This window comes from Cydia splendana, chromosome 1 (genome assembly GCF_910591565.1).
Source record: "Cydia splendana chromosome 1, ilCydSple1.2, whole genome shotgun sequence".
Classification (NCBI taxonomy): domain Eukaryota; kingdom Metazoa; phylum Arthropoda; class Insecta; order Lepidoptera; family Tortricidae; genus Cydia; species Cydia splendana.
In genome coordinates this window covers 3,699,826-3,726,678 of record NC_085960.1, presented here as the reverse complement: position 1 = coordinate 3,726,678, position 26,853 = coordinate 3,699,826, and the positions used below count along the sequence as shown (strand labels likewise).

Genomic DNA, 26,853 nt, shown 5'->3' with positions numbered 1-26,853 from the left:
CGTGGTCCGGACCATCACCATCCTCTCCACGGACTCCCGCATCTCCATGCAGGAGCCACACACGCCTAGGAACAGTAAAGCGAGTCTCCGTGCCATCATCCCGACGTTGTGCGCGGCAATGCCGAGAAAGGTCAAACGATACTGTTATATAGGGTCGTTTTGCTAGAACATTGACATTCATAACGCCCCGATTTGCGCTAGATTGGCCAATGCACTTCTGTGTCAATGATAATAAAAACTGTTTAATTTATTCGGTGCATAGCTGCGCGTGGGGCGTGAAAAGACATGCTCCCGCCGCCGCGCCGCTGAAGGACGCTTCGAGCTACGTGTTCGTCAAAAACGTGTGTAGATTGACTTGACTTTACATATAATGTAGATTATAGTTTAGTAACATGTTTATTTTATTAATTGTAAACTAAATGAAAAATTATTGAATCACATTAAAAATAACAAACTGGGAGCCTATTTGAGTCGACAAATTGACCCGAGAAATTGACAGAAGGCTTGACAAACTTAAAATCCGTATTATATCTTCAGAGAAATAAGCAGTATTTTTCTTTTCTCCCGTTAGCATTAAGAGTAGTTGAGTAGTGTTAGTTAGAGCTTATGCCGTAACGCCTAACTAACACTAATACAGCCGGTTAGCATTGTCAGTTTTGTGACGGTCAATGTCAAATCCCATACATTTTGTCAGTACCTAATGTGACGGTTAGACGTTACTGAAACACGACTTAAGTCGCGCTTTAAAGTACAAGTTAAAATTAAATAACCCTAATTAACTAAAAACATGAACACGAAAACTTTGGAATAGGGGGTTGGAGAGAGGGTGTGCGCTACGGGACCTCTGTAATACCATCGACAACATGGTTGCAATAAATACATATGATATTATATGATGTGGGGGGCAAGCAGGGTTTCTTTTTACTTCCATGGTATTCGTGCGCAAATTATAATATTTACCTTAACACTCGATCGTTAATTAACTAGATATTACGACAGAATAAGTAATAGTACTTGATAATACTTATTCTTCTTCTACCTAAGCCTTTTCCCATTATCTGGGGTCGGCTCTCCTTAATTGTCCTCTTTCTCCACACGGGACGATTTTGTGCAGTTCCGGCGTCAATATTTGTGTTTTTCAGGTTATTTTGGACCGTGATAATACTTATTCTATTACAATATAATATATTTAAGTGATGATTCTGATGATGACAAAACAAATCAGTGCCTATGCTACTGATGTACATAGGTAGGTAATTAAAAATAAAAGTAAGATTGACATCAACACCGTGGTTATTATTAATTAGATTTGTTTATTTATTTAAGAAACAAACAGTCGTTTACAAATAGGTTTACAAAAATATTTCTTTAATTAAACCTGGAGTTTCCTTATTATATAATATTGTTTAGTTCACATACGAGTAATACTATAGTTTTAAGGGATGTCTACAAAACTACTTAAGTATAGGGACTTAACTTATTTTACAATAATTCTTTATTGCCCCAAAAAAGATTTACATACCAAAAAAATTTAAAGTAAGTACTTAATGTGGATAACATCTGGTGGTCTTATCGCTATAGAGTCTTATTTTCTCCGAATTACAATGGTGGTCAATTTAAAATATAGTTTGTCTATAATTTGCCAATCGGCGTATAAAACCTTTTTTTACTATTTCCATGACTTTAGAAATCAATAAAATTAAATTTGTTTTTAAATACCACTTATAAGAGATAAATATTTTGTTCAGAGCCTCTACCATCAGTTTTAACATTGACATAACGCTCACGTCTACGTAATTTACTTTCTGTACATCTCGCTTCCACTATTGCTCGCATATGCGAGTACGAGCGAGATGCATAGAAAGTAAGTTACGTAAACGTGAGCGTTATGTCAATGTCAAAACTGGTGGTAGCCGTACAGTACTTTTTATGCGCAAAAACATAACAAATTAGGCTGAAAATTCGAATTCAAACTTCCAACACATGAGCTGATGTACCGTGCTAAATGTTATTATCATTACTTGATACTTGTATTTAGGTAGTTATTTAAGTTTGCTTTATGTTTACAGACACGTATTTTTACTGTCCAATGTTTTATTAAAATCAATTATGATAATATTGTTATGTGAGTGATATTTAACAATCTTTTATTTTATAGAACATATAAAATATAAAATAACTTATTAAAATAGACTAAAACTACAAACACATTAAACATAATACTGAAATAAAAGAAACTTACCTATAAAATAAAAACCTAATTGTTCAAAGCACATAGGTACTATGTACGTATTTACTGTTTTTTGTCTGGCTAATGTCTGGCTATAGTTTAAACTCACCGTCTCCCACGTGTTAGCTTAGTTTTGTTTTATAATTTTCTTTTATTGTGTTTTTCTCTCTGGCTGCCCTGAAAACCAGCGCCATGGCTAAGTATATTAGCCATCGGCAAATGCTGAGTGGCATCCATTTTGGTGTTAGTATGTATTAGAATAAGATGTATTTTTAGGTTAAGTTTTTTTTTGACACCAAATAAACTTTTTCTATTCTATTCTATTCTAAAATTGTCGTAGGATGGATTTGAGTAGGTAGGTAACTAGTATTTTTTTATTGATTTTCGACCAATTTATCCCACCACCTTTAAATTCTCCAAGAAGGAACTATATTCCTTCTTGGAGAATTTAAATAAGTACTAAGAAACCAAAAACCAGAATCCGTCAAAAAGGTTAGTTATATTGTATTTGAAAACATCCCTTCAGTTGCACTATGGCTTCATATTGTATTTGGATCCGCACGCCGCTTCGGTGTGTGAGGGGGAGATTATTTTATAAGTACCTACGACTACGTGCATGTGCATTCGTGTATGCGCTCTTCGTTCACATTTGATCCGCATTATTGTGATAACCGCGTAAGCTTTAAATATCATTAATTATGTTATGATTGGACACCGAAAACACGCTATGCCCCAAGCTGTCGATTTTCCTTCTTCTCCGCCACTCTTGATACGGCCCGGAGCCCCGAATTTTTCCCACCACGATAATGGGCCTCTTCACCGGCAACGGGTCCATTTCCATTTTAATGCTGGGCGCTATCTTCTCAACCACCACAGCTTGCTGGCTAAATTCTGGTTCGCTCACCGGTGCTGGTGCTGGCGCTGGCGGAATTCGCTCCACGTGTTCCACTTGCAGTTTCCTTATTTTTTTAGTATTCGTGGTGATCGGTTTGACGGTATGTTTTGTGATCTCATTTTCTAAAGGCTCCGACGACTCGATCAAATTATTATTCTCTGCAATATGTAATCCAATTTTGAAGTAAGAGTCCAGAAGATCGTTGGCTTCTTTTAATATATGCCTTGGGCCAATGCCGGAGTAGCGTTTTCTGTGCCGATTCGGTAAGTGCACGTAATCGCTGTTCGACATGTCGACTAAACCGCCGAGCTTAAGTCCGTTGTCGATTCTGTTGAGTCGATATGAAGTAACATAATTGATGTAAAGGTAAATTACGGCACTGATTTGGAGTATCTTCATCTTCGCCCGCAGCTCACTCAATGACCACGTCTCGCTTACATCTGCCACTTATAAAGAGTTTGTTTGATTTATTTTTCTGTCTACATTACGACATTGTATATGTAAATTATACATACAAACAACAACACTCCTAACTGTACATCGGTGGACCTTATTACGAAAGGCGTAAGGTCCACCGATGTACAGTTAACAGTGCGGGCGATGGTACATGCATTCTCCGTTAATGATGCGACATTTTGTTTGTAATAATTGCAAAGTAAATATGCGTTGTTATTGAACAAATATAAACTTTATCATTTACACAGTTTATCTCCACGGCTTCAGTTCAGTTCTGTTAGGAGCAGTTTATTTCACGGTGAGAACGTGTTGTAGTAGTTAAAGAACACATTACATTACTTTAGATTGGTTACAGATTTCAAGGTACCTATTGAAGAATGGGAAATAGTTATACCACAACAGATGGTAATCTTTTGATTGTTCAATAACTGATGAGAATGTTGCATTTTATCCACATGTGTGACAAAGTAATCAAATGCTAATTTTCAGTTGTTTCCTTATGTTGGCTGTAGAGATGGGTAAATATCCGGGTAAATACCCGAGAGCGGGTATTTACCCGGTAAATACCCGATATTCGTTTTTCTTCTAAATTTGATGTGTTTAATGATATGTGAGTATAAATAAGATTAATTTAAGTATATTTTTATAATGTTACATAAAATGTATGTTAAAACTAATTACGAAAGGGTTGCTATGAGGTAAAGTTCGTTTTTAACATATCAGTACAATTATGAAAATCGTGTAAAATCATTCCCTGGCTTCCGGAAATGTTTTAAAACGCTTTTAATATACATTAGAAAGATGAAAATAAAGAATACTTATGAATGATAATAAAAGAAATTGTGCAGTATCACAACTTGGGAAGCTCATAAGTCAAATACAGTTAGTTTTAGGACAAAAATGTATATAACCTTTTTTGTAGAAAATTATGTCTACTTTAGTTTGTACATACAACACTTTTCGATATTAATGACAGATTCCAAGAAATATGAAAAAGTTCACTTTTACCCCCCTCCCCCCAACCACACCCCCCGCCGACCGAAGTTAGAATTATGTATTATCAACGTATAAGTACGATAATTTACTCAAATCTAAAAAAAATACTCTTATGACGGCCTTTTTTAAATATTTATCAAAATTGTACTAAAAATTCCTTAGTTACAACTGCAAGTTTCACTAAACCATTTCATTTTAAATGACACACAATAATTACAACCATTAACTCGGTTTATATCTCCACTTCAACACAAATCGACATGCGCAACAAGAAACGAATCTACCCGTCCATTTGGGTAGATACGGGTAAATACCGGGTAGATGGGTATTTACCGGGTATTTACCTGGGTGGGTAAATTGGGTAATACCTGCGACCCATCTCTAGTTGGCTGGCAGAATTGACTTTTAAATGATGATTTTGAACATTAAATAGCTATTGAATAACATTAATTTTGAATTGGTTTTGTTCGATATTATACAGTTAGTATTTTCCTTGCATTGGTATGGTGAAAAATTTTGTGTTCTACTTGGGGGCCGGGGGCAAAATTTGTTTAACCCTCGTGCCTTGAAACCCCCGCAACGCTCAAGATTCCATTTTTCCCACTGCTCGCTACGCTCGTTCAATTTTGGGATCTTGCTCGGATATCAATATTACCACGAGGGGTTAAACGACAACTTTGCCCCCTTGTAAAACAAATACCTATTATTATATTTATCTCCCATGTGATTGATTATAGACAGGGTTATTTTCACCTTGTTTTCACCACAGTGGGGCCTACGAAAGATGACAATCATTCAAGGCTCGAAACCGAAACCGGAAGAAAGAAAAAGAAGGTAATTTTACCGGTATTTGTGTGTGTAATTTGGATTTAATTTGGTTTGTTTTTGTTTGATATCTTACACTTAATATTTTCTTCGGGTTGGTGAGGTGAAAACTTTTGTGTTTCACTCGGGGGCAAATTTTGTTTAACCCTTGTGCTTTGAAACCCTCGCAACGCTCAAGATTCCATTTTTCGAACCACTCGCTACGCTCGTGGTTCAATTTTGGAATCTTTCGCTTGCTCGGGTATCAATATTAGCACGAGCGGTTAAACAACAACTTTGCCCCCTTGTAAAACGAATAACTATTGTGTTTTACCCGGCAATAAAGTTTATTTAGGCCGCGTGCCTTGAAACGCTTGCAGCGCTTAGGATTCCATTTTGACAATTATGGAATCTTTCGGTTGCTCGGGTCTCAAGATTAGAATTAGAACGAGAGGTTGAAAAACAACTTTGCCGCCTTCACCTTCACACTCTTGTAATAGTTATTTACGATACAACCCAAACCAAGTAACACACAAGCAGGATAATAGAGTAAAATTATCATCTTATTCAAATTAAGATTGCATAAATTTTGTGTATAAGCGGTGGAAATTACTAAATTCGGAATAAAAAAATATGCGGACCTAGTGGGGCCTATATACCAATAAATGCTGAATAAATTTAGCATAGTATCGGTTTTGCATATTAAAGCTGAATAATACTTATTTCTTACACAGTTAGTCAGACATTATTCTGCTTAAAGCATTTGTGGTTACTAAAAGCTGCATAATAGCAGCATTAGCAGCAATTAGCTGTATATATTCTGTGTTGTGAGATATTAAGCAGACAATAATAAGAAAAATGTGATAGTGGCTACTAAATGCTGAAAAGAAGCGTCGGTGGAGACTTTCAACTGTATAAAAGCGGTTGCAGTTTCTGTTTTAATGCTAGTTTTTGAATAAAGGTGGACGCTATTACTGGAAGCTGTAATGAAATCCACATCTTATTTGTTATTCAGTAGCTGCATATATGGGTTAATTATGGCTTTTATAGACATAACGTCTGAATAATAAATACTAAAACAACACTTATACTAAGTTATAGCGATTTTAGTACACATGTACTATCTTTTCTTGCTAAAAGCTGCAAAATGAACGCAATGAGAAGCGCTATTCAAACTAGTGCTTAGTATCAACAAGTGCGCGGTGGCGAGGGTTCCGTAGCTTTATACATGGTCAACGGTGCTACTTGAGCCTGATTGCCTTGAGCTTGAGCTTGTTTTTATTTTATTTTGAACGCCTTTTGCGTATTTATTCTTTAATCCAATCATTATTTAAAAAAAATCGAGGTTTAGTTTTCTTAACAATTCTCCTCGATTGGTAATTTTACACAAGATTTTTGTCGTTTTAATGACGTAAAACAATTGCTAGCTACCATCGTAAACACTGTTATTTGACCAAATGGTCAGTTAAAAGTGCAAATGCATACCTTACTGCAACGAGATAAGGTTTACCAATGGCCATTTAAGGTTGTTGCTAGTTGGCAAACAAGGTGTCAAATGCTAGTTAAATATTGATATTGTTGCATTAAAAACTTCTAGACTGGGTATGTGAAAAATAAAATAATCACCCCCATTAAAATATAGCGAAATCGATTCTCCTGTCGATTTTGAACAGACTGTTTTTAGGTTTCAAGTGGGTCTACTCATACCCATCCCACACTATACTCGTACTCATACCTAAACAATACTGCCCATACCAAACTATACTTGTACTCATACCCGTGATACCCGCTACTAATATACCCGCACCGTCGCACCTATACCATATTCATACCATACTCGTAACCATACCATACTCATACTATACACATCTTCGTACTCACGTCCTACATCTTTGCGTGTACCTTTACCTAACCTACTGCATATTTGTCGGAACTGATAACGGAAAAAATAACTGTGTAATCTGCCGTGCCCCCAGATTTATCATATAACTTAAATATTATATCGCGTTTATAATATTAGTAGGAAGTAGGATTGAATATCGCCCGTGTTACATACCTATAATGTTTTTCATCAAACTAGTGAGGATCTATGTGGTTTTTACTATTTGTTTATAGAACCCTAATAGGCTTTAAGATTGAGAAAACAATTACTATCATACTGATGTTATCCAAAACTTGTTGTTCTAAAACCATTATTATCTATTAACATGTAGCTTAGTAACGCGAATAATGTGAATGCTTATTCAGACATTTAGCACAATAATAGCTGTGGCAGCAGCTTATATTCAGCACAGTCGGACGCCATTACGGTTGCTCATATTCTAACCTCTACAATTAAATAGGAATTCAAAATGAACTGAAAAACCCATTTTTATTCATTTATAAAACTAGTTTTATCGTAGCATAACTTGTTAAAGTACATTTTCTATCACTAAAACATCTAAACATTTAAAAGTGGGTTAGTAAAATTTCTATATTTAGTTTTTAAACAATGCATTATTCACGCAGCGCTTTAAAATTTTAAATAAAATGTATATATATATATTTACAGTAAAGTCGCATGCGCAATGAAATTGAAGTTATGTAAACATCAAATCAGTACCTATATGGTGATGTCCTCCTTATTTTGTATTCACTTCAGAAACTACAGTTAGACATAGGGTTGCCAGATCGAAAGGCGCTATTATCGGGAAACAAGATCAATCTTTCGGGATTTTGGGACTTAAGTCGCGAAAAAAAAATACATTCAAATTAAAGTAATTGTATTAAAAACAACGATATTTTACCTTATTGCCACTACGTCAGCTCGCTCGCTCGACGACAGTTTGGAACTTTAAATTATTGTTTTATAACTTGTAGCTGTTTTTCGGGACAATTTTCACTTTGTCGGGAATCGGGAACACATGCTAAAAATCGGGAGAATCCCGCCAAATCCCGACCATCTGGCAACCCTAGTTAGACACCAGTTCACAAATTAAAATGGAAGACAAATCATTGAATTAACACAAATATCTGAATATATTTTCTGTAAAAATGCACTTTTGAACCAAAAGCTTAATAACGTGTGAATAACTGATTCATTGTGTACAAAGCCGGATAACTTTGGTTAAAAAGCGGTATAGAAGCTTTTGACACCCTCTATACAAGTGTTATACAGCTGATTCAATGAGTGGGCACACACTTATACAGCTATTACATTACTGTTATTCAGTTGTAAGCTGCCCACCACTGCCCACTTTGTGCCCAAACCTTCTGTATAACGTCTGTAACAGCGGGTGCCCTATTGATATTCCGAAAAAGAATACGCTGATTTTTGTTTCGCCGACAACGATTCGCAGACGGGTTGTTTGGCAGAGTAACGATTCGCCGAATCTCGTTACGCATAATAGTCGTTTGCGAGAGTAGTCAATAAGCAGAACATTGATACGCATATTTACTATTCGTAGAATAATCATTTAGTAACTGTCATAATTACCCGAGAAACCATTGGTCGAAACACAATAGGTCGAATGTTCATTTGGCATTCATATTGAATGTTCGTTTTTTTAGCATTAGAAAAAAGGTAAACAATCTTGACGTGTAATTGAAAAACTCTTTTTAAAAATAAGTCATGGCAAATATGTAACATTATCAAACTGCACAACGGGACTTAATCGCGTATTTAAGTTTTACGATTTACCTCCGACGTTTCGAGGACGCCGACCTCGAAACGTCGGAGGTAAATCTTAGAACTTAAATACGCGATTAAGTCCCGTTGTGCAGTTTGATAATGTTTAATAATCGTGAAAGTTTAAATAAATATGTAACATTCACGAATCTAATACGATCATTTATATTCTTCTGCTTTCATAAGTAATACTTAGTTACTGATTTTTAAACAGCGTTTTTTCAATTAAAAGACATGTCAACATCGTTTACCTTCTTTCGTTTCGTTTTCTTTCGTTTACCTTAGGCAAAAAAATATATATAAAATAAGGTGAAATTCCAATTATTGATGAAGTGCACCTGGTGATGATGATTGTTGATGATAATGATGATGATTTTTTAAAGTAGTATGTTTAGCGATTACTCCAGCACCCATAGTCCGATTTGAGTTGTTCTTTTTTTGTTTGGAAAAAGTTACCTGCGAGGTATTCCCATAATAATTTTGGTTCTGATCTGATGTTGTAATCCATTAGGAATTGACGGAACCCCTCAATTTTTAAAGGCATGTGTATTATGATTTCGGTATTTTCTAAAGTAACTCAAGCATTTCCTCCTGAAATCCACCAATTTCATGAAGTGCAACTGTAGCCTTACCTTTGACACTACATATTCGCTAACTACTTCGTAACTTTATATACATATACTTAACGCATTTACTTAAAAAATGATAATATTTTATTTCATTCTTTTGTTTCGAAAATAACGACTTATATGTAAAATGTGAAACGTTATTCGACTAAACATTGCTTAAACGAAACGATTACTCTGCCAAATGGAAATCGTCCAATAATAGTTCTGCGAATTTAGACAGAAGCAAACTGAACGGTATGTGAACCAAGAGTCTACGTAACGTTAGTTGACCAGAAGTTACATTGACAAATAAATGACTCTGCGAAACGATGTTCGGCGAATCGTTGTCGGCGAATCGATAATCTGCTAAAAGTTTATCGGAGAATCATTAGGTACCCGTAACAGCGCTGTTACAGACGTTATACAGCTACCTTATTCAGCTTACAGTACGGCATGCTCTATTATTCAAACAATATTCAGCTACTTTTGTGTTACTTGGGAAGTGCGGAAAAGAGGAAATTCGAAACGAGTGGCAATAAATTAAAACACGACCGAAGGGAGTGTTTTAAATCGACACGAGTAGCGAATTACGTATTCGCACGGGTATCGTACAAAGTTTTACAGTACATATGGCCCTTTAAACTTTTGACATACGCACGAAAAGTGCTATTTTACGCACTAGTGCGGGAAAATAGGACCATATGTACTGTAAAATATATTGTAATTACTGGTATTTATTCATGTGGATTTTTAAAAATAAGATTTTAGATTTGTTTTAAGGGATATTTTGTAAAGTATGGACTTCGCGGGTAACATCGGACTATATATGTTCTAAAACATTTGTGCATAAATACATACTATCCGGGTTTGAGCCGCCCCGATCTAACGCTGTCAACAGTGTCAACCCAATTCTTTATAATATTACTTCGAGACTAGAAGCTGAATCCACCCATCCATTTGAAGAGTCATCCATTAATGAAAAATATTAGGCATGAATTGAATTATCGAATTGTCATCAGCTTTAACCGTTGATGAGACTCACAGATTAAAACAATCGGCATTGTACAACTATTGAGTTGTTTAACATTTGGCTAGACAATAAAAAAAAACATTATTGTTTTCATTATGAGCTCAGCGAACCTCGATCGCCTTAGTTAGCTTGAGGACTCCGCAGACATGGAACGTAAAGTAAAAAGTGTTCTACTCTTTATAGCTGCAAGCTTCGTGATATCCAAGGCTCGTTTGACAGAGAAGAGTCCGGAAAGGGTCACGAGTATTACAACATCCGTCCCCGTGAAGACCCATAATTATCGCTTTACGAGGCAGGAAGGTAAAGGATGGGGCTTCAACCAAATTTCCCCGATAAGACAACGCCGAGTAAGTCTCATCAAGGTGCGAGTCGCGAAGAAGATTTTCGCCCGTAGTATCTCAGACTCAGAAGCGCCCGAAAGCAAAGTTCTAGTAAAAGCGCCTATACCGAAATATTTCGAATTGCATGAGGACGAGGTCGAAGCGCTTACAGAAAAAAGAAATTACAGACGCGTCGTAGACTCTGGCCCCGATCACGAGGACGAAGATTTTAATATAGACGATTATGATTTTGACGTGAAACATGACGAATTCGTCGGGCGGTATAAGCCGAAAGAACCAAAGGTCATAGAATTGATAGTTTCAGAACCCACAGTAACCAAACCTCCCGCCGCAGTTATATCAAATAAAGCAGCTGTGAAGGAATTTGTGATCACGACCTATAAGCCGAATTTGGAATCAGACTGAGATGGAAACAAAAACCTTTGTCATCGAAAATAGGTACTTTGATGGACCATAATATTTATTTATTGCCTTCCATATTAAAGAGATTTGTTAAAGTTTTATGATTTGATGATGATGATGCTTTCTGATTTTTAGGGTTCCGTACCCAAAGGGTAAAAAAATGGGACCCCATTACTAAGACTCCGCTGTCCGTCTGTCCGTCGTCTGTCTGTCACCAGGCTGTATCTCATGAACCGTGACAACTAGACAGTTGAAATTTTCACAGATGATGTATTTCTCTGTTACCGCTATAACAACAAATATTTACTAAAAACAAAATAAAATAAATATTTAAGTGGGGCTCCCATACAACAAACTTGATTTTTTGGCGTTTTTTTGCGTAATGGTACGGAACTCTTCGTGCGCGAGTCCGACTCGCACTTGGCCGGTTTGTAAAAGTGTAATTTGATAGAATTAAGACTTAACTAAGTACAGTGAATTTTTAACTATTCTTAAGAATAGCATATATGTGCCGTGCCGTGGTATAAAAAATAAAAAACCGGCCAAGAGCATGTCGCGCCATGCTCAGTGTAGGGTTCCGTAGTTAGTGTAGTTACCCGTCCGTCAAATCTTTCAGAGCGATTATTTCCGTAAGTATTCCGTAAAAAAATCATCCCCACTTTTCGTGTACGGGAAAGTTTTTTTCTTAAATCGAGTCATACGTCGGGGGTTTGCATATTTTTTTACGATTAAAAACCAACAGCATTAAACATATTTTTTTATTTCTTATAAATCTTATCTGTAATATAAAAAACGATAATATACAAAACAATAAACATTACCTACATTTACAACAAATGTCAGTCCAACACTATAGGGTCTGTGCGGAAAGTGAAGAGTCGTAAAATGTATGGGCTCCCCTACATTTCACGACTCTTCTCTTTCCGCACAGACTCTATTTATAAAAACGCTAATTTTAAGATATCCTTATTTCTTAATCGACCATTAGGTAATCAATAATATTTTATAAAACTAAGTACTTTCTGTCACAGTAGCCCGATAGGTATTTTGTACTCGTTCCGTAGAAATTCCAAAGGTTTTATGGCGGTGTTCATTCATATCCTCTAAACCCTGGTAAACAGCATATTATAATTGAAAATAATTTGATAGTAGGAACCTATTCTAGGACAAAAATGGATATAGCTTTATGCAAAGTTTAAATCCTGGACAGAGAATGCCAATGTATGCGGTTCATTTTTCTCTTAGGGATAATAATAAGTGTAGTCTCGATCTGCATTAATTTGTGAGATGTCTTTGTAGCGGTTTGAATCACGTTCTAATCCTTTTTTCGCGTCGTGACCCTTATGATTGTTTTCAAAAGAATTTTTCTTTGAATTTTCAATGTCGTTAAAAGCGTTGGCTTTATTTCCAGCAGCCGCTGCAGCGTGGGAGTGTATAGCTGCTGCTGAACCACCTAAATTAGAAATAGAACTTCCACTGTCTTCAGCATTAGCACTGTTCTTAGTATTATCAAAGAACTCATTCTCTTCTTGATATTCGTCCTTATGATACACTTTTCGAAAGCCTTTCCTTTTTTCACCGTTATCACTATTTCTTTTTAGAGCGAAGCTGGAATGTCTTTTATGATCTTCACCGCCGTATCTATTTGCAAATTGATCTACAATGTCTTTGTAAGCAGATTCATTGTTCTCGGCTACCGCGCGATTAGTATTGTGGTCGTGATTTTTAGAATCACCGCTTTCATGTTTATTAAATTCATGTTTCTTTTCGTAGATTTTCTCAGTGCTCGAGTCTCCTAATGCTGCTTTGTTAGATGCATCAACTTTGGTACCGCTGTTATGGTTATTAAAATGACTGAGTTCGTCCAGACGTCTGTTTCTTTTGCCGGTGTTCTGTATGTCGTCATTTGTGTCAAAAGCATTTCCCCAGGAGAGTTCCAATGGATCGCTTTCATAATTACTACCAAAATCCTTAATAGTATAAGAAATGTATCCACTGTCTCCTGCATCTGGCTTCTCACCTAGACCAGTCATTGTACTATCGTAATGAGGTTGGCTATACTCGTGCGAATAATCCTCCTGGTGTTCGTGAACAGGTATTACTCTTTCTGCTGATGATATGGCGTATCGCTTTTCTTTAGCTTTTTCTATTTGCGAGTCCATCTTAATACTCTCATATTCATATGGGCTGTGTAGGAAAAATGGCCACCATTCCAAAGTATGTCCTGATAGAGTCTTAACATCATCGTCGTCTATGTGGAATTCCCTATTAAAGTCGTACATCGGCTTAACATCTACACTTGGTTCTGTCGCACTGTATCGCTCTAAATTCGTCACTCTATCCTTCATATAATCTCCTTCTGCCTTAATCGATATTGAAGGATCAAGACCGAATTTCGATTTTGCCTTTGCGATTTCATAATTCAACGAATGCTTATCCCAGGCTTTCGTGAAAGGCATAATACTTTCTGTAGCTTTAAAAGCCATATTTCCAACACTAGAAAATTTAAAGGGATCTTTACGCATTATTGACATATCGGTAAACTTTATCAAGGATTTCATGTAGTTATCTTCTAAATCGCTATTAGGAGTAGTTTGTTTACTAATGTCACTATGTGTTTTCACTGATTCACCAAACGAAGCACTAGGATTACCCAAAGATTGGTATGTAGGAGGTTTATCGTCCATCCGACTCATCACATATCCTGTTTGCATCGGCGCCGCGTTGTCCCTTGACTGCCTGGAGATATAGTACTCGCGTTGAAACGTCTTAGGTTGTGTCTTAACATGAGCCACGAATAGAAGTAATAATATTGTCCGATACATAGTTCACATGTATTTTGACGGGTTACCGGCTGCTAGGTTCAATAGCTACTGACAGGGCCCATTGCTAATCCTGTTTATATCAATGCTTATTATTTGGGCAACGAGGTTTTGTTTTAAACAATGCTGCGCTGGTGGTCCCAATGTTGAAATATCCCTGCATTGTAATGTCTGGCGACTATAATCGGAATCATTTCATTGTATTTGCGTAGAATCGAAGGTCAGACAATTTTTCAAAGAATATTGAAGTAGGATCACCCACTTTTTTTTTCAAAATAGAGTCCTTGCAATCAGGCGAATAAGAATTTCAAGAAGAGATGTTTAATGCTGAGCAAACATGGCCCAAATGTCTACGGCGTAAGTATCTATTTTAACACCTAACCCAACTTTTAACTTGAATCATAATAGAACCTACTGTTATTGCGCTGCGAGTCAACGAGTAGACACAACGAGAGGGGAACAGCCGGACATACGAAAGCATTTTTTTGTCTAAGCAGAGGGCCTATTGCGAAACACGAGAATCAAAATTTCCTTATCTGCCTCTCTGTCACTCATGCAAATTCGATAGAGAGGCAGATAACGAAAATTAATTTCGATTTTCGTTTTCGCCCTTGGCCCTCGAAACGGAGCTGCTTCGTTTGCGCTTCGTGCTCGCACGCTCAATGAACACGTCGCACGTTCATATTTCTCTCAAGCGGTAGTGCCGCTTGCATTTCTCCCACCACACCTATAGTCCGTCTAAGGGTGGTATTCCACCTTATCCAATTTCTTTGTCCAATGTGTATTTTGTCTCACATTTTGCTTAATGAGAGAGTGAGACGCAATAAAATTTGACCATGATATTGGACAGATGGAATACCACCCTAAGCTAACTTTGCACCGACATGTAAAGAATAAAGCGTAACCCATTGGTGTTCTTGTGGTTATTTTATTATAAACGTCTTTTTCATAGAAATTTCACATTACCCCTTTGACTACAACCCAATATCAACTTTGGTGCATTCCGACAAGGTTCGCGATGACGCGGCGCACAAGACACGCGTGGCGCTCAAAGGTTGATGACATTGCCACACATTGTTATTGCAAATGCCATGCAGCGTGCAGAGTTAGCTTGGTCCGACTAGCCAATGGCCAGTGTACGGAATTAGAGCTTTCACATTGTTCGATCCGATATCGGATGTCGGAAATTAAGTAAAATGTAAGATATATGTGTTTCTCTGTATTTATTTATGCTAAATGCATAAATCATTATTACTAAAAAACGATAAATAACGCAAAAAGGCAGACTTAATGCCAATGGCACTCTTTTGCAGCTGTTTTTCTCATAGGCGCCTTCCGACATCCGATATCGGTCGGCGCTTCCCATAAATTCAGCCATGTCGGAGCCCCCCGTCAGCTGTCAGACCGATAATATTTGTTTGTGTGCGTATGTGTAGGCATAATGCTTGTTGTAGTGTGCGTGACCGCTAAAGACGGCGCTCGGGCGCGCCCCCGCGTCCTGACTACGCCACAGAATAAATAATAGTACTAGGTGCAGAAGACTCACTCTCTAACAAAACGCGTCTGTTACGATCAGCACAGATATGGCCGCTAGGTGGCGACAGCGCCACGCGCGGCTTATGGCTTTCCCCAAAATTGGGGTGGAACGGATGTACTTTTAGCTAAAAGTAGCAACAACAAAGTAGTACAGGTAGCTACCCGTAGCAAAGCGACGAAATCGCGGAGTGAGCCACGCCTGACTACGCGGATATAGGATCCTACATCCGACATCGGATCGGACAATGTGAAAACGCTCTAAGAACATGTCTGTAGGGTTGTGTTGTGCCACATATCTGTGTCACCTTGAATCTGTCGCGGCCGGCCGCTGTCGCAACCCTTTGTCTGTCCGGCAATTGATTTCTGTTCTATTGTTGTGGTTAATGAAAAACGTCTATACGGCTCAATAAAGAGTAGGTAAGGTTAGTACTTACTGGCCGAGTCTACGCTAAATTAAGTTTTTCTATATAGACTTTAATTTAGCAGAGATCTATTTGTGAAAATATACCTATAGTTAGACCAAGAAAAGTCTGCAGCGATTTTGACAGCCCACGCAATGCAAGTGTTATTTATACATCATAATTTCATAGAAGTGTGACGTTTAAAATAACACTTGCACCGCGGGGGCTATCAAAATCACTGCAGTTTTCTTGGTCTAACTCTATCTAATACAGTCGAGTAAGCGTTGTGTCTTTAACTCCCGACGAAAAAGAGGGATGTTATGACTTTGACCGCTGTATATATATGTGTGTGTGTGTGTGTGTGTGTATGTGTGTGTGTGTATGTGCGTACCTTTCACGTCAATTCTACAATTTCGAACAATATTCTAAATAGCTAGTTTGTTAGTGCACGACACCTTGCACTTTGTGACTATGCGCTGAAACTTGGCACAGTTGATTCTTAGCTGGTCATGAGCAGATACAGACCGGGAGACCTCGAGAGCCACGTCTCATTTAGTGGGGGGGAGGGGGGAAGTTCGACGCCGCCGCGCTTCACTTGGAGCAACATTTCTCTAAAACTGTACCTATTAGGGCATGTGATATATCATTTTCGGTTAAATTAAGGATGAGGAATTTTTTTTTTGGAACCAAAACAATGCACTTTCTAACAAAAAAAAACATAATGTAGAAAAGACAAAAAAACGTATCTTGGATTTTTTCATAATTACCAATTTTTTTTAAAAGTGTAGTAGGAATCTGAAAACAAAAAATATAGTTGTAAAGCTACACTTATTACGTTTAAGAAAATATATAGTTTATTATACAAAACTGTTGATAAATGGGAGATAAAAAATAATATTAAGCGCGGGCCAGAGTGACCTCAATACAAAATATTATTAATGTGGGAAAGTTACTTATAATTTGTTCTACAATCGTTTATTTTTTTAGTTTTTCGTAAATAACTCGTAAACGGTAGCCCACAGCAAAAAAATATCTTTTACGTAAATAATCTGTTTCAGATTTCTTATAAAATAAGTGCTCCTTTTTTTCGCTAAGATCAATATTAAAAAAAATATTGAAGGGAGAAAATAAATACTAAGGTCCTCTTTTTTAGTCATTCGTAAATAACTCGTAAAGGATGTCCAATAGCAAAAAATATTTTAACACAAGAATAATTAGCATAAAATTTCCTACAAAAAAGGTTATTCAAACTTTTTCGCTAGGATCAATATTTAAAAAGGGGACCTTAGAATTTATTTTCTCTCTTTAATATCGTTTTTAATATTGATCCTAGCGAAAAAGTTCGAATGACCTTTTTTGTAGGAAATTTTATGTAAATTATTCATGTACTAAAAATTTTTTTGCTATTGGCCTTCGTTTACGAGTTATTTACGAATGACTAAAAAAGGGGACCTAAGTATTTATTTTCTCCCTTCAATATTTTTTTTAATATTGATGGTAGCGAAAAACAGTAGTACTTATTTTATAAGAAATCTGAAACAGATTATTTACGTAAGAGATATTTTTTGGCTGTGGGCTACCGTTTACGAGTTATTTACGAAAAACAAGAAAAATAAACGATTGTAGAACAAACTATAAGTAACTTTCCCACATTCATAATATTTTGTATTGAGATCACTCTGACCCACGCTTAATATTATTTTTTATCTCCCATTTATCAATAGTTTTGTATATTAAACTATATATTTTCTTAAACGTAATAAGTGTAGCTTTACGACTGTATTTTTTGTTTTCAGATTCCTGCTACACTTTTACAAAAAAATTGGTAATTATGAAAAAATCAAAAATACGTTTTTTAGTCTTTTCTACTTTATGCTTTTTTTTTGTTAGTAAGTGCATTGTTTTTGTTCCAAAACTAGATTTCTCATCCTTAATTTATCCGAAAATGATATATTACATTCCCTAATAGGTATAGTTTTAGAGAAATGTTGCTCCAAGTGAAGCGCGGCAGCGTCGAACTTTCCCCCTCCCCCCCCACTAAATGAGAGGTGGCTCTCGACGGCTCCCGGTCTGTATCTGCTCAAGACCAGCTAAGAATCAACTGTGCCAAGTTTCAGCGCATAGTCTCAAAGTGCAAGGTCCCCATACAACGGTGTGCAGTAACAAAGCAGCTATAAAGGTGTGTTTACTTATTACACTAGTTGTTATCTTTAACGTTAGAGTATGATCGGAAAGAGTCGTGGAATGTATAGGGCCTCATACATTCCAGGCTTCGAGCAACACGGAAGGGAGGCGGCATTCGCACTATTTCCCCTCTGCCGAGGTACAAGATTAGCGCGTCAATCTAATCTAGCGCGTGTAATAAAACTAGTTGCACTTGGATTTTTCACTAGACCGAGTCCAGACGCGCGCGTGAACACTGCTGCACAAAAATGCCTGTTTGCTCGGTTTTTTGTTATAAAAAGAGGTCGGGGACATCAAATTTACAAAAAGAAAGTGTTACATTTCACATGTAATATTTTTTTTACATATCATACGTTTAATTACATTCAAACACAATTATTATATTTTAGTCTCATGTAATTGTTGGATTTATCGATTTTGCTCGCTCAGTACAAATTGCGGATCGGTCGAGCGTCAAATCCGACTTCTCATCTCTCAGAATACTTCAACAAAAATGTGTTAGTGTGCGTGTTGTGACACTTGTCACTCGTCCGTACACAAAAAGAGATCGAGGTTTGCAAGATTTGTCTTTGACGTGTGTCATTTTCTATGTATTTGTGTCGTCATTACAGATTGGATTTTGTATATAAGTGTGTGAGAAGTGCGACTGTGTGCACCTTTCCCCCCGCGAAAAATGGCAGAAAGATTTGTATGGTGAGATATCGCTTGGGCCCCTCCCTTCCGATGTGTCGGAAGCCGGTGTTGCTCGAAGATTCCAGGACTCTTCTCTTTCCGCACAGACTCTTATGTATCAGTCCAATGGATAATTGTGCTAGTACACGGTGGTAGCAACTTACGCATGTTGAGGTACCTATTTGCGCAGGTTAGCCTATGCATCAATTAAGCCAGTTGGTATATTTCTGTTTTTAGCACTGCCGTAGTCGAGTAAAATTGAGCTCCAGGCGCTGTATAAATTCAATTGATTTAAGTATATCCTTTGCCACCCTGCCACACCACCGATGAACAGCTGTCAGACGCCCGGCGACACGTTACATATTACTACATAAAGGTAGGTTACATTACACCTAGTCAACGAACTGATCAATGCTAAAGATGGTGGCCAAAGCTGTTAAGGTTTTTATTTCCATTCGATTACCATTTTTCATAGACTTTGTATATCGAGACGAAACGAACGAAAAATGTATGAAAACTTTGGGACACTTTTTCTTCTATCAGGGACGGTATCATGGTCGCATTCTTATCACTTGTTATGTCATGCGTCACTTTCGCACATACATGTATACTTGTTAAAAACGTGACAGGCATGATGACAGATGATAAAAACCGGGCAAGTGCGAGTCGGACTCGCACACGAAGAGTTCCGTACCATTATCTATAAAAACGGTCACCCATCCAAGTACTGACCCCGCCCGACGTTGCTTAACTTCGGTCAAAAATCACGTTTGTTGTATGGGAGCCCCACTTTAATCTTTATTTTATTCTGTTTTTAGATTTGTTGTTATAGCGGCAACAGAAATACATTATCTGTGAAAATTTCAGCTGTCTAGCTATCACAGATCACGAGATACAGCCTGGTGACAGACGGACGGACGGACAGCGGAGTCTTAGTAATAGGGTCCCGTTTTACCCTTTGGGTACGGAACCCTAAAAACCGACCACCTTAGCCCTACACTACAGGATCGAAAGAGCTCTTGATTCTGAGTAGAAATAACATTAAAATTCTCAAATGTTGTATAATAAATTTAGTGTACAACTTTAACTCTAAATTTTTTTCTAGCGATAATCGATTAAGCTAAAAATAAAATAAAATCTACTTGCATAAGTAAGTAGTATTTATCGATTTGATTTTCTGTTCCAAGTGTCCCAACATGTTTTTCATACCGCCCAATAGTATGTTTGTAATATTTACCTTATTACTATCACAACAACGTACAAAATCAAAGTATAAAACCACAATTAAACTAGAGGGAACAAATGTGTAGTTTTGGAAATGAAACAAATCATTTGGTCAATCAGACAATATTTATTATACGTAATAATAATATCATTTCACAATAACTTTTCGTTATTACAAAAATATCGTTTTCTGCCTTTGTACACACAGATCGCATATCGATGTACCATAAATAGATATTTTACGTCTTTCTGGGGGTTTGTAAGGCTTCATCGGTACCTACTTCTGTAATAGAGTTGGGTAGGAGGTTCCACGGAAACAGTACAAGTTTATCTCTCAGTTTTTTCGTGACTACTTTTACCTTGTAAGTGCCGGCGTACTGGTACAAGTACAAATTGAATTCTACTTTTGAATTCTTATAGAAATGAAACCCTAAATTCAAAAGCACGAAAATTGGCCTCTAACGAGGAAAAATTGTAATGCGTCTTCAAACAGATAAAATACCAATGAATTGGCAACCAAAGTACGTATAGTTAGACCAAGAAAATTCTGCAACAATTTTGATAGCACACGCAGTGCAAGTGTTATTTTAAACGTCAAACTTCTACGAAATTATGACGTATAAATAACACTTGCACTGCGCGTGCTATCAAAATCGTTGCAGCCTTTTCTTGGTCTAACTCATCTCTTTTTTTTAGTGTAGGCTCATTTGGCTTTAGTAGACATTTTTAAACATGTCTTAGTCTCACTAGTAAGTGGATTTAACCCTTCAACGGGGTCACTTATGTAATTAAACCCTATCACTTTGCTTTAAGGTTCAGAATCAATTTATGGTTCATGTGGTTTTAAACCAGTGGTGGGCAAAGTACGGCCCGCGGGCCATCTGCGGCCCGCGAATGGATTTTATCCGGCCCGCCGCCGGTCCTATGAAATAATTAGTATTTGGCATTGGCCCACGATTATCAATTTATTACAAATCAAAATAAATTTCGGCTACAATTCTGGCCCTCCACTTAAATTTTTTAAACTTTCTGGCCCCCCATGAAGAAAGTTTGCCCACCACTGTTTTAAACACAAATTGTAGGAAAATAACAAAAGCCTGAGAGACTTACTCAGCGTTTCCGTGGAACGCTAACACATACTATAATCTTAAAAGAATATCAAATACAAGAATAACAAAACGGACGGCTGGTTGAGACAGAAAATGTTACCTATTTATATTGCACATTGTTCAAGTGTTAATGTTAAAACAAAAACAAATTAAAATGAGGATGAGACTATCGTCGTAGGAGTAAAAGTTATTTCGTACGCGTACGTACATTTTCTATTGAATATGAACATTTACTGTTACATTATGATGATGAATTTAATTATATAAAAAACGCTGCCTTATTGCAGAAAGTTAAATAAATTAATTTAATTTTGCACTTAGAGAAAACATACATTTTAGAGTCTGTTCGGAAAAAGAAGTCGTGGAATGTATTGGGCTCCATACATTTCACGACCTCTTTCCGCACAGACTCTATTAAGACTACAATCCATTGTAAATGCGCTATAGTAGGCAATATGTAAACCACGGGTAAAGATACCTTATGGCGATTGTAGCTGACGCTATTATTAACGCCGCTCCAATATTATTGCGGCGCTATGTGACGTAAGCGCCAGCCGCCATAAGGTACCTTTTGCCGTGGAACGTCACATATGGATATACCTTCGCAAAATTCATTGATTGTGTTACATGTAAAAAGTGTAAGACGATTTCGTGCTTGACAGCCATTGTAGATGGCACTGTGCGGCTCCGTACACTCTGGATTCGAAAAGTTGACGTTTGACAAATCAGTCACCATAAAACATGATGGCGCCTTAGATGTAGGATTCTCTGTAGATGGGCCCATGCGCGTGCCCTCGTGTCGTGAGGGACAGAACATACGCAATACGATGAAATTAAAAATAAGTTTTTGGCAAAAATTTCATTTTTGGTACAAGCTTTTATCGCTGACTGTACTTTTCTTACGACAGACAACTAATACTCATCGAGACAATTCTAACAACCCCTAACACAATTAGGTTGCGTTGTTTCATCACAGAGTTCCTATAGCCACCTCCTGTCTCCATCATCAGATCAGTTCGACAGTACCATATTATTGTATTGTCATCAGAACCAGCAGTCGCAGTGTTTTCCAAACTTTTCACGCCGTAAGCTTGGTAATTAATGTGTAACTGTGAATTAGTTTTTCAAACGTTTGTCCTGTATAGATAAATAAAGTTTAATTTAATACATTAGATTTGTTTTATTATACTATGTTTCTACATGAATAACTTAAAATTAATGCCGGTAAAATAAATTTTCACCGTTGGTTAAAATTCTCCCACATTTTAAAGTTTGAGAACCTGTAAACAGCATGATGACGTAGGCCCGTGTCAGTTAGGTCATACGCGAATCTCGGAATAGAGTACCAGGCGAAGTATATTATTATACCATGATCAGAACTACATACAGCTGCCAATTTTCATGACGCTACGATCCTTGGAAGATGGTTAAATTAGTTACCTTAGATTCCATTACAGTTAGTTACATACAGGTCGACCTAATAAAAGCTTGTTAAAAACAACGGGTTGCACTCCGGGAGTGCCGACAGAAGTGAAAACTCAATGACTAGTCCAAAATGTCTGCAGCACAATGTATAATTGACCCATCCTCCTTTCTATTGAAAAACTTTAGTTCCGAAATTGCTGGCCAGTGAGCTTAAATTTGTAGCGTAAATTGTTTAAAATTCGAATAGAAATTGTAAAGTTACCTTACAGACCTCGCATCTAAATATATTTGGTCATGATTCATGATATTTTGAGTTTTATTCACCAGTACTAGAGTTCACTTTTATTAGCGATTTCATCAAGATGTAGCTTTATTGAATTATATTGGAGTGATATAAAGTTAGAATGTAACTGTGAGATCCTCGTATTTCAGCCCGTACAAGATTAGAACATTGAGCTTTATTGCTTAATATATAAGTCCAGTTTTAAATAATTGACCTGATTATGATACGTTATGACTAAAGTTCTTTTTGGTGAATAACATTGTCCGTCACACATGACGTCAGCGCGTTACCCGTTACGCGTTACGCTGTCTCGAGTTTATCATTTTTTCCCCACCTCAAAAAGTGCTCAGCGCCGCTAAAGAAGTTTTCACTTCAAAATACGTTTTAACATTTCTGACAACATACCAAACACAACTTATTTTAAACGTCTTACACAATCAATGGATGTTTGCTCAAGGATTAGGTGAATCACTAGCACATTTACAGTATATAATCTTAATACAGTATAGTCTATTAACATGCATATTTGAGGCCATTTCATACGAAACATATTTAGTGGTCAATAAAAAAATCAATACCACATTCCGTATTTAGATCATTTGTGCAACATTTAAATTTCATTGTAAACCCTTTTTCAGATCTTTGGTCGTTAATGCTGGTAACCATTTTAGTTTTAATAATTGTGACAGTAAACAGTATCAAATCGAATTACTATCGAAAAAACTAGGAGATCATAATATTCACAACATTTTAAAGTCGTTATAAACCGACTGGGAGGACCTGAGATTTGTGTACTGTGACGTTTTATTATGTACAGCCCAGTGTAAAAATATGGGTGCACTCATCATACTCAAAAATATGTCTCATAGCTCTTAAGTCAGGGAATTAAGAGCTATGGGACATATTTTTGAGTAAGTTGTATTGGGTTCATACAACTTACTCAAAATTTTTTACACCTGACTGTACTAGAGTAAGATGTGGGCATCTTTTATTTCTGTCGGACCATTAATGAATGAAAGGGAGATCCGATCCATAGAATATTTAGCCTAAATTAACAATGAGTCATAGAAACAAGAGTACGGATGTAAAAATATATATTTCTACGACGGGTGTTCTACCAGCTTATTCTATTTTAAAAGGAGACATTGATCTTAAACAGTCGTAAATCACGCTTCAACTTTTAAAACTACGATATGACTATTTTATTATTACAGTAGAATAACGAATGTTACCACGTTTAATGTGAATTATTTCTCCTTTCAACATTCCACTATTAGAGACAACCGCGTCTGAATGAATTCTACATCGCGACTGCATTCGATACTGAATCGTGTCTGTAATGTCTGTATCGATGCTGTATCTCGATCTAGAATGGTGTTTACGTCTGCGAGGGTATATGCCCAGCGACGGCATCGTGACTGTGTCGCGGCCTTTTTGCGAATGCATCGCTACTGCTGCATAAAGTAGCCGTGTGCTACCTCCATTAGACCAACAACATACCATTACAGAATAAAAACGACCACAACTGCAAGATAAAGCTTCCTTGAGGATCTCCACTAGCTCATTAGTAGAGATGCCACGAATATTCGGCAACTATTCGGTATTCGGCCTAATCGGCCACTTTTCCGAATATTCGGTATTCGGCCGAATGTTGCCTCCTATTCGGCCGAATACCGAATATCTGTTGCACCTACCTAAAAAGCAAAATTACACAAAAAATTACTAAAACTAGGTTTATTTAATACTTAAAATGTATTCTTGGAAAGTCGTTAAATACGAAGGTACCTTTTTGAGCATTTGTTGATTTAAAAAATATTTTATTTTTATCATGGGTCTGATTTGATTGACTCTAACTACATTAATTAATTCTGTTCAACATAAAAATATATCTTAGCAAACGTTGTGCTTTGTGGCGAACAGTTTTCATAATAATTGTGACTCAAAATGTTCGCACGTCATGCCGAATATCCGGTCGCCGAATATTCGGTATTCGGCCGAGAGTGGGGCCGAATATTCGGTATTCGGTATTTGGCCAAATTCACTATTCGGGGCATCTCTACTCATTAGCTGCCCTTATCGACCACTTACGAGTATGAATGCGAGCATTGCGAGTGGACTGCGATCGAGTTCACGCAGTCGCTAGCGTAACCGTCAACTCATGGTAGCCGTGCTTGACCAAATCGCGGGCTCATCTTCATTAGAACTGAACGCAGTTTTCATTCGTAATTCCACTAAAATAACTGTAGATTTTACAAATATTCTCTAATATCTCTATTGAACGCCAAGAGGTTTGTTGCCTTCTTTACATACAACCAGACTAGATACGAAAGGCACGAAACTCACAACAAAACATCGAAAGGTTCAAGGACCATTTCACGAGCGGGCAACCAAATAGTACTTATGGGTGAATTTACTTTTTCCTGTTACTCGTTGTCATGGTTACGTTCCCCTGGTCATTTGGTCAACGATAAATCCCTCATTTTATGGGATTTACCAAACATATAATTTAGTAGCAGTTATAAGTAATAAATAACGATAGTTAATTTTTCAAGTAGGTATATTATAATGCGCTTATGAACGTCAAATAAAGCTACACCGGCTCTAACCCTACACCTCTGAGAAGATAGTCCCTCCTCAATTTGAGTTTATCAAGTGTACCAATATGAACCGGCAAAAAACTCCATAGTTGATTGATACTTCTTTTAAAACATTATAATGTCGCTATTATGCTTTTATAATGAGTCATAATATATTATTGCCAATATATTAGTGTGACTGATTTTGCATATTAATTAATCATTTATTATTAATTTTATTACATATTTGGCATATGTGACAAAACTTAAATATGGTATTAACTGAACAATAGAATCAACATATGTATTATAACATTTTATTCGAGAAATTATAAGGTCCCTTTTTATTTGAATTCATTAATGAGTGAAATGGCCAATGAACCATGAAATGAATCCTAATTACGTTAATTCTAAAAGAGTTATTAAGCTAATAAACTTAATAGATACTAATATTTGGTGTAAACAATACTATACAATATAAAATAGTTATATAAGGTAGAAACATTGGTGTTTTGCATGATATCCCTCTACGAGAGAGACGCCACAGATATTATATGGAGCTGGTTTTGTATTAAGATTTGTATGTTGCAACACATACAACAGAAAATTAAAATTGAATATATAATTAATAAACGAGAAGTTTAGGTATATGATAGGATAGGCTATCATAAGTTAAAGCTGATATATTCAGTGTCCAGTGACAGTGACGTAATTTTAGGTCAAGATCGACACCTGTAGAAGTTAACATGTTATTTGGAGGGCCTAGTTTCGACAAACGCCATAGTTTCGATTGGCGTTTTCTACCAATGACTGTCATCTTGTCTAGACCCCCTGTTGAAATCGAACATCGTTATTGAACTTGTCTCAAACGTAAATTGGATATTAAAAGGACAACAACAAGACAGTCACAACACCTTGCAAAGTATACATAAATAACAAAAAAAACTAGGCTAAGTCACATAGGAAGCTCACGACATTGAGATAGAAGTTAACATTACGCGACAATATACCTTATGACACATAGATTAAGGCTGAAACCTCTTGAGCGTGGCTATAATCTCTAACATCCTTTTAAAAAAATACCTATATATATACTAGTAACGGTAGAAATAATTGTCCTAATTGAGAGCTCGTCTTCTAAGTAAAGGAAGTGCTTGGATTCCGGGGCCGCTCGCCATCTGGAATGAGGACA

At 36.8% G+C, this 26,853-nt stretch overlaps 3 protein-coding genes across 5 annotated transcripts in view; 1 reads left to right on the top strand and 2 right to left on the bottom strand.

Moving 5' to 3' along the window:
• Positions 1–26,853, top strand: part of LOC134789380 (FHF complex subunit HOOK interacting protein 2A-like) — a 257,350-nt gene that overhangs the window by 106,638 nt on the left and 123,859 nt on the right. The window lies entirely within an intron of this gene.
• Positions 12,669–14,450, bottom strand: LOC134792857 (uncharacterized). Its single transcript, XM_063764323.1, has one exon. The coding sequence runs from the start codon at positions 14,252–14,254 to the stop codon at positions 12,671–12,673; it is 1,584 nt and encodes a 527-aa protein (XP_063620393.1). The 5' UTR covers positions 14,255–14,450; the 3' UTR covers positions 12,669–12,670.
• LOC134789523 (R3H and coiled-coil domain-containing protein 1) overlaps positions 20,376–26,853 on the bottom strand; it is a 65,437-nt gene continuing 58,959 nt past the window's right edge. For all 3 annotated transcript variants that reach the window (XM_063760109.1, XM_063760102.1, XM_063760116.1), the window contains one exon: positions 20,376–26,839. The gene's annotated coding sequence lies outside the window, so the exon portion shown is untranslated. The remainder of the gene's footprint in view (positions 26,840–26,853) is intronic.

Bases quoted from the DNA above. Each gene is read 5' to 3' on its own strand.
- LOC134792857 (XM_063764323.1), bottom strand. From the start codon at position 14,254: ATGTATCGGACAATATTATTACTTCTATTCGTGGCTCATGTTAAGACA.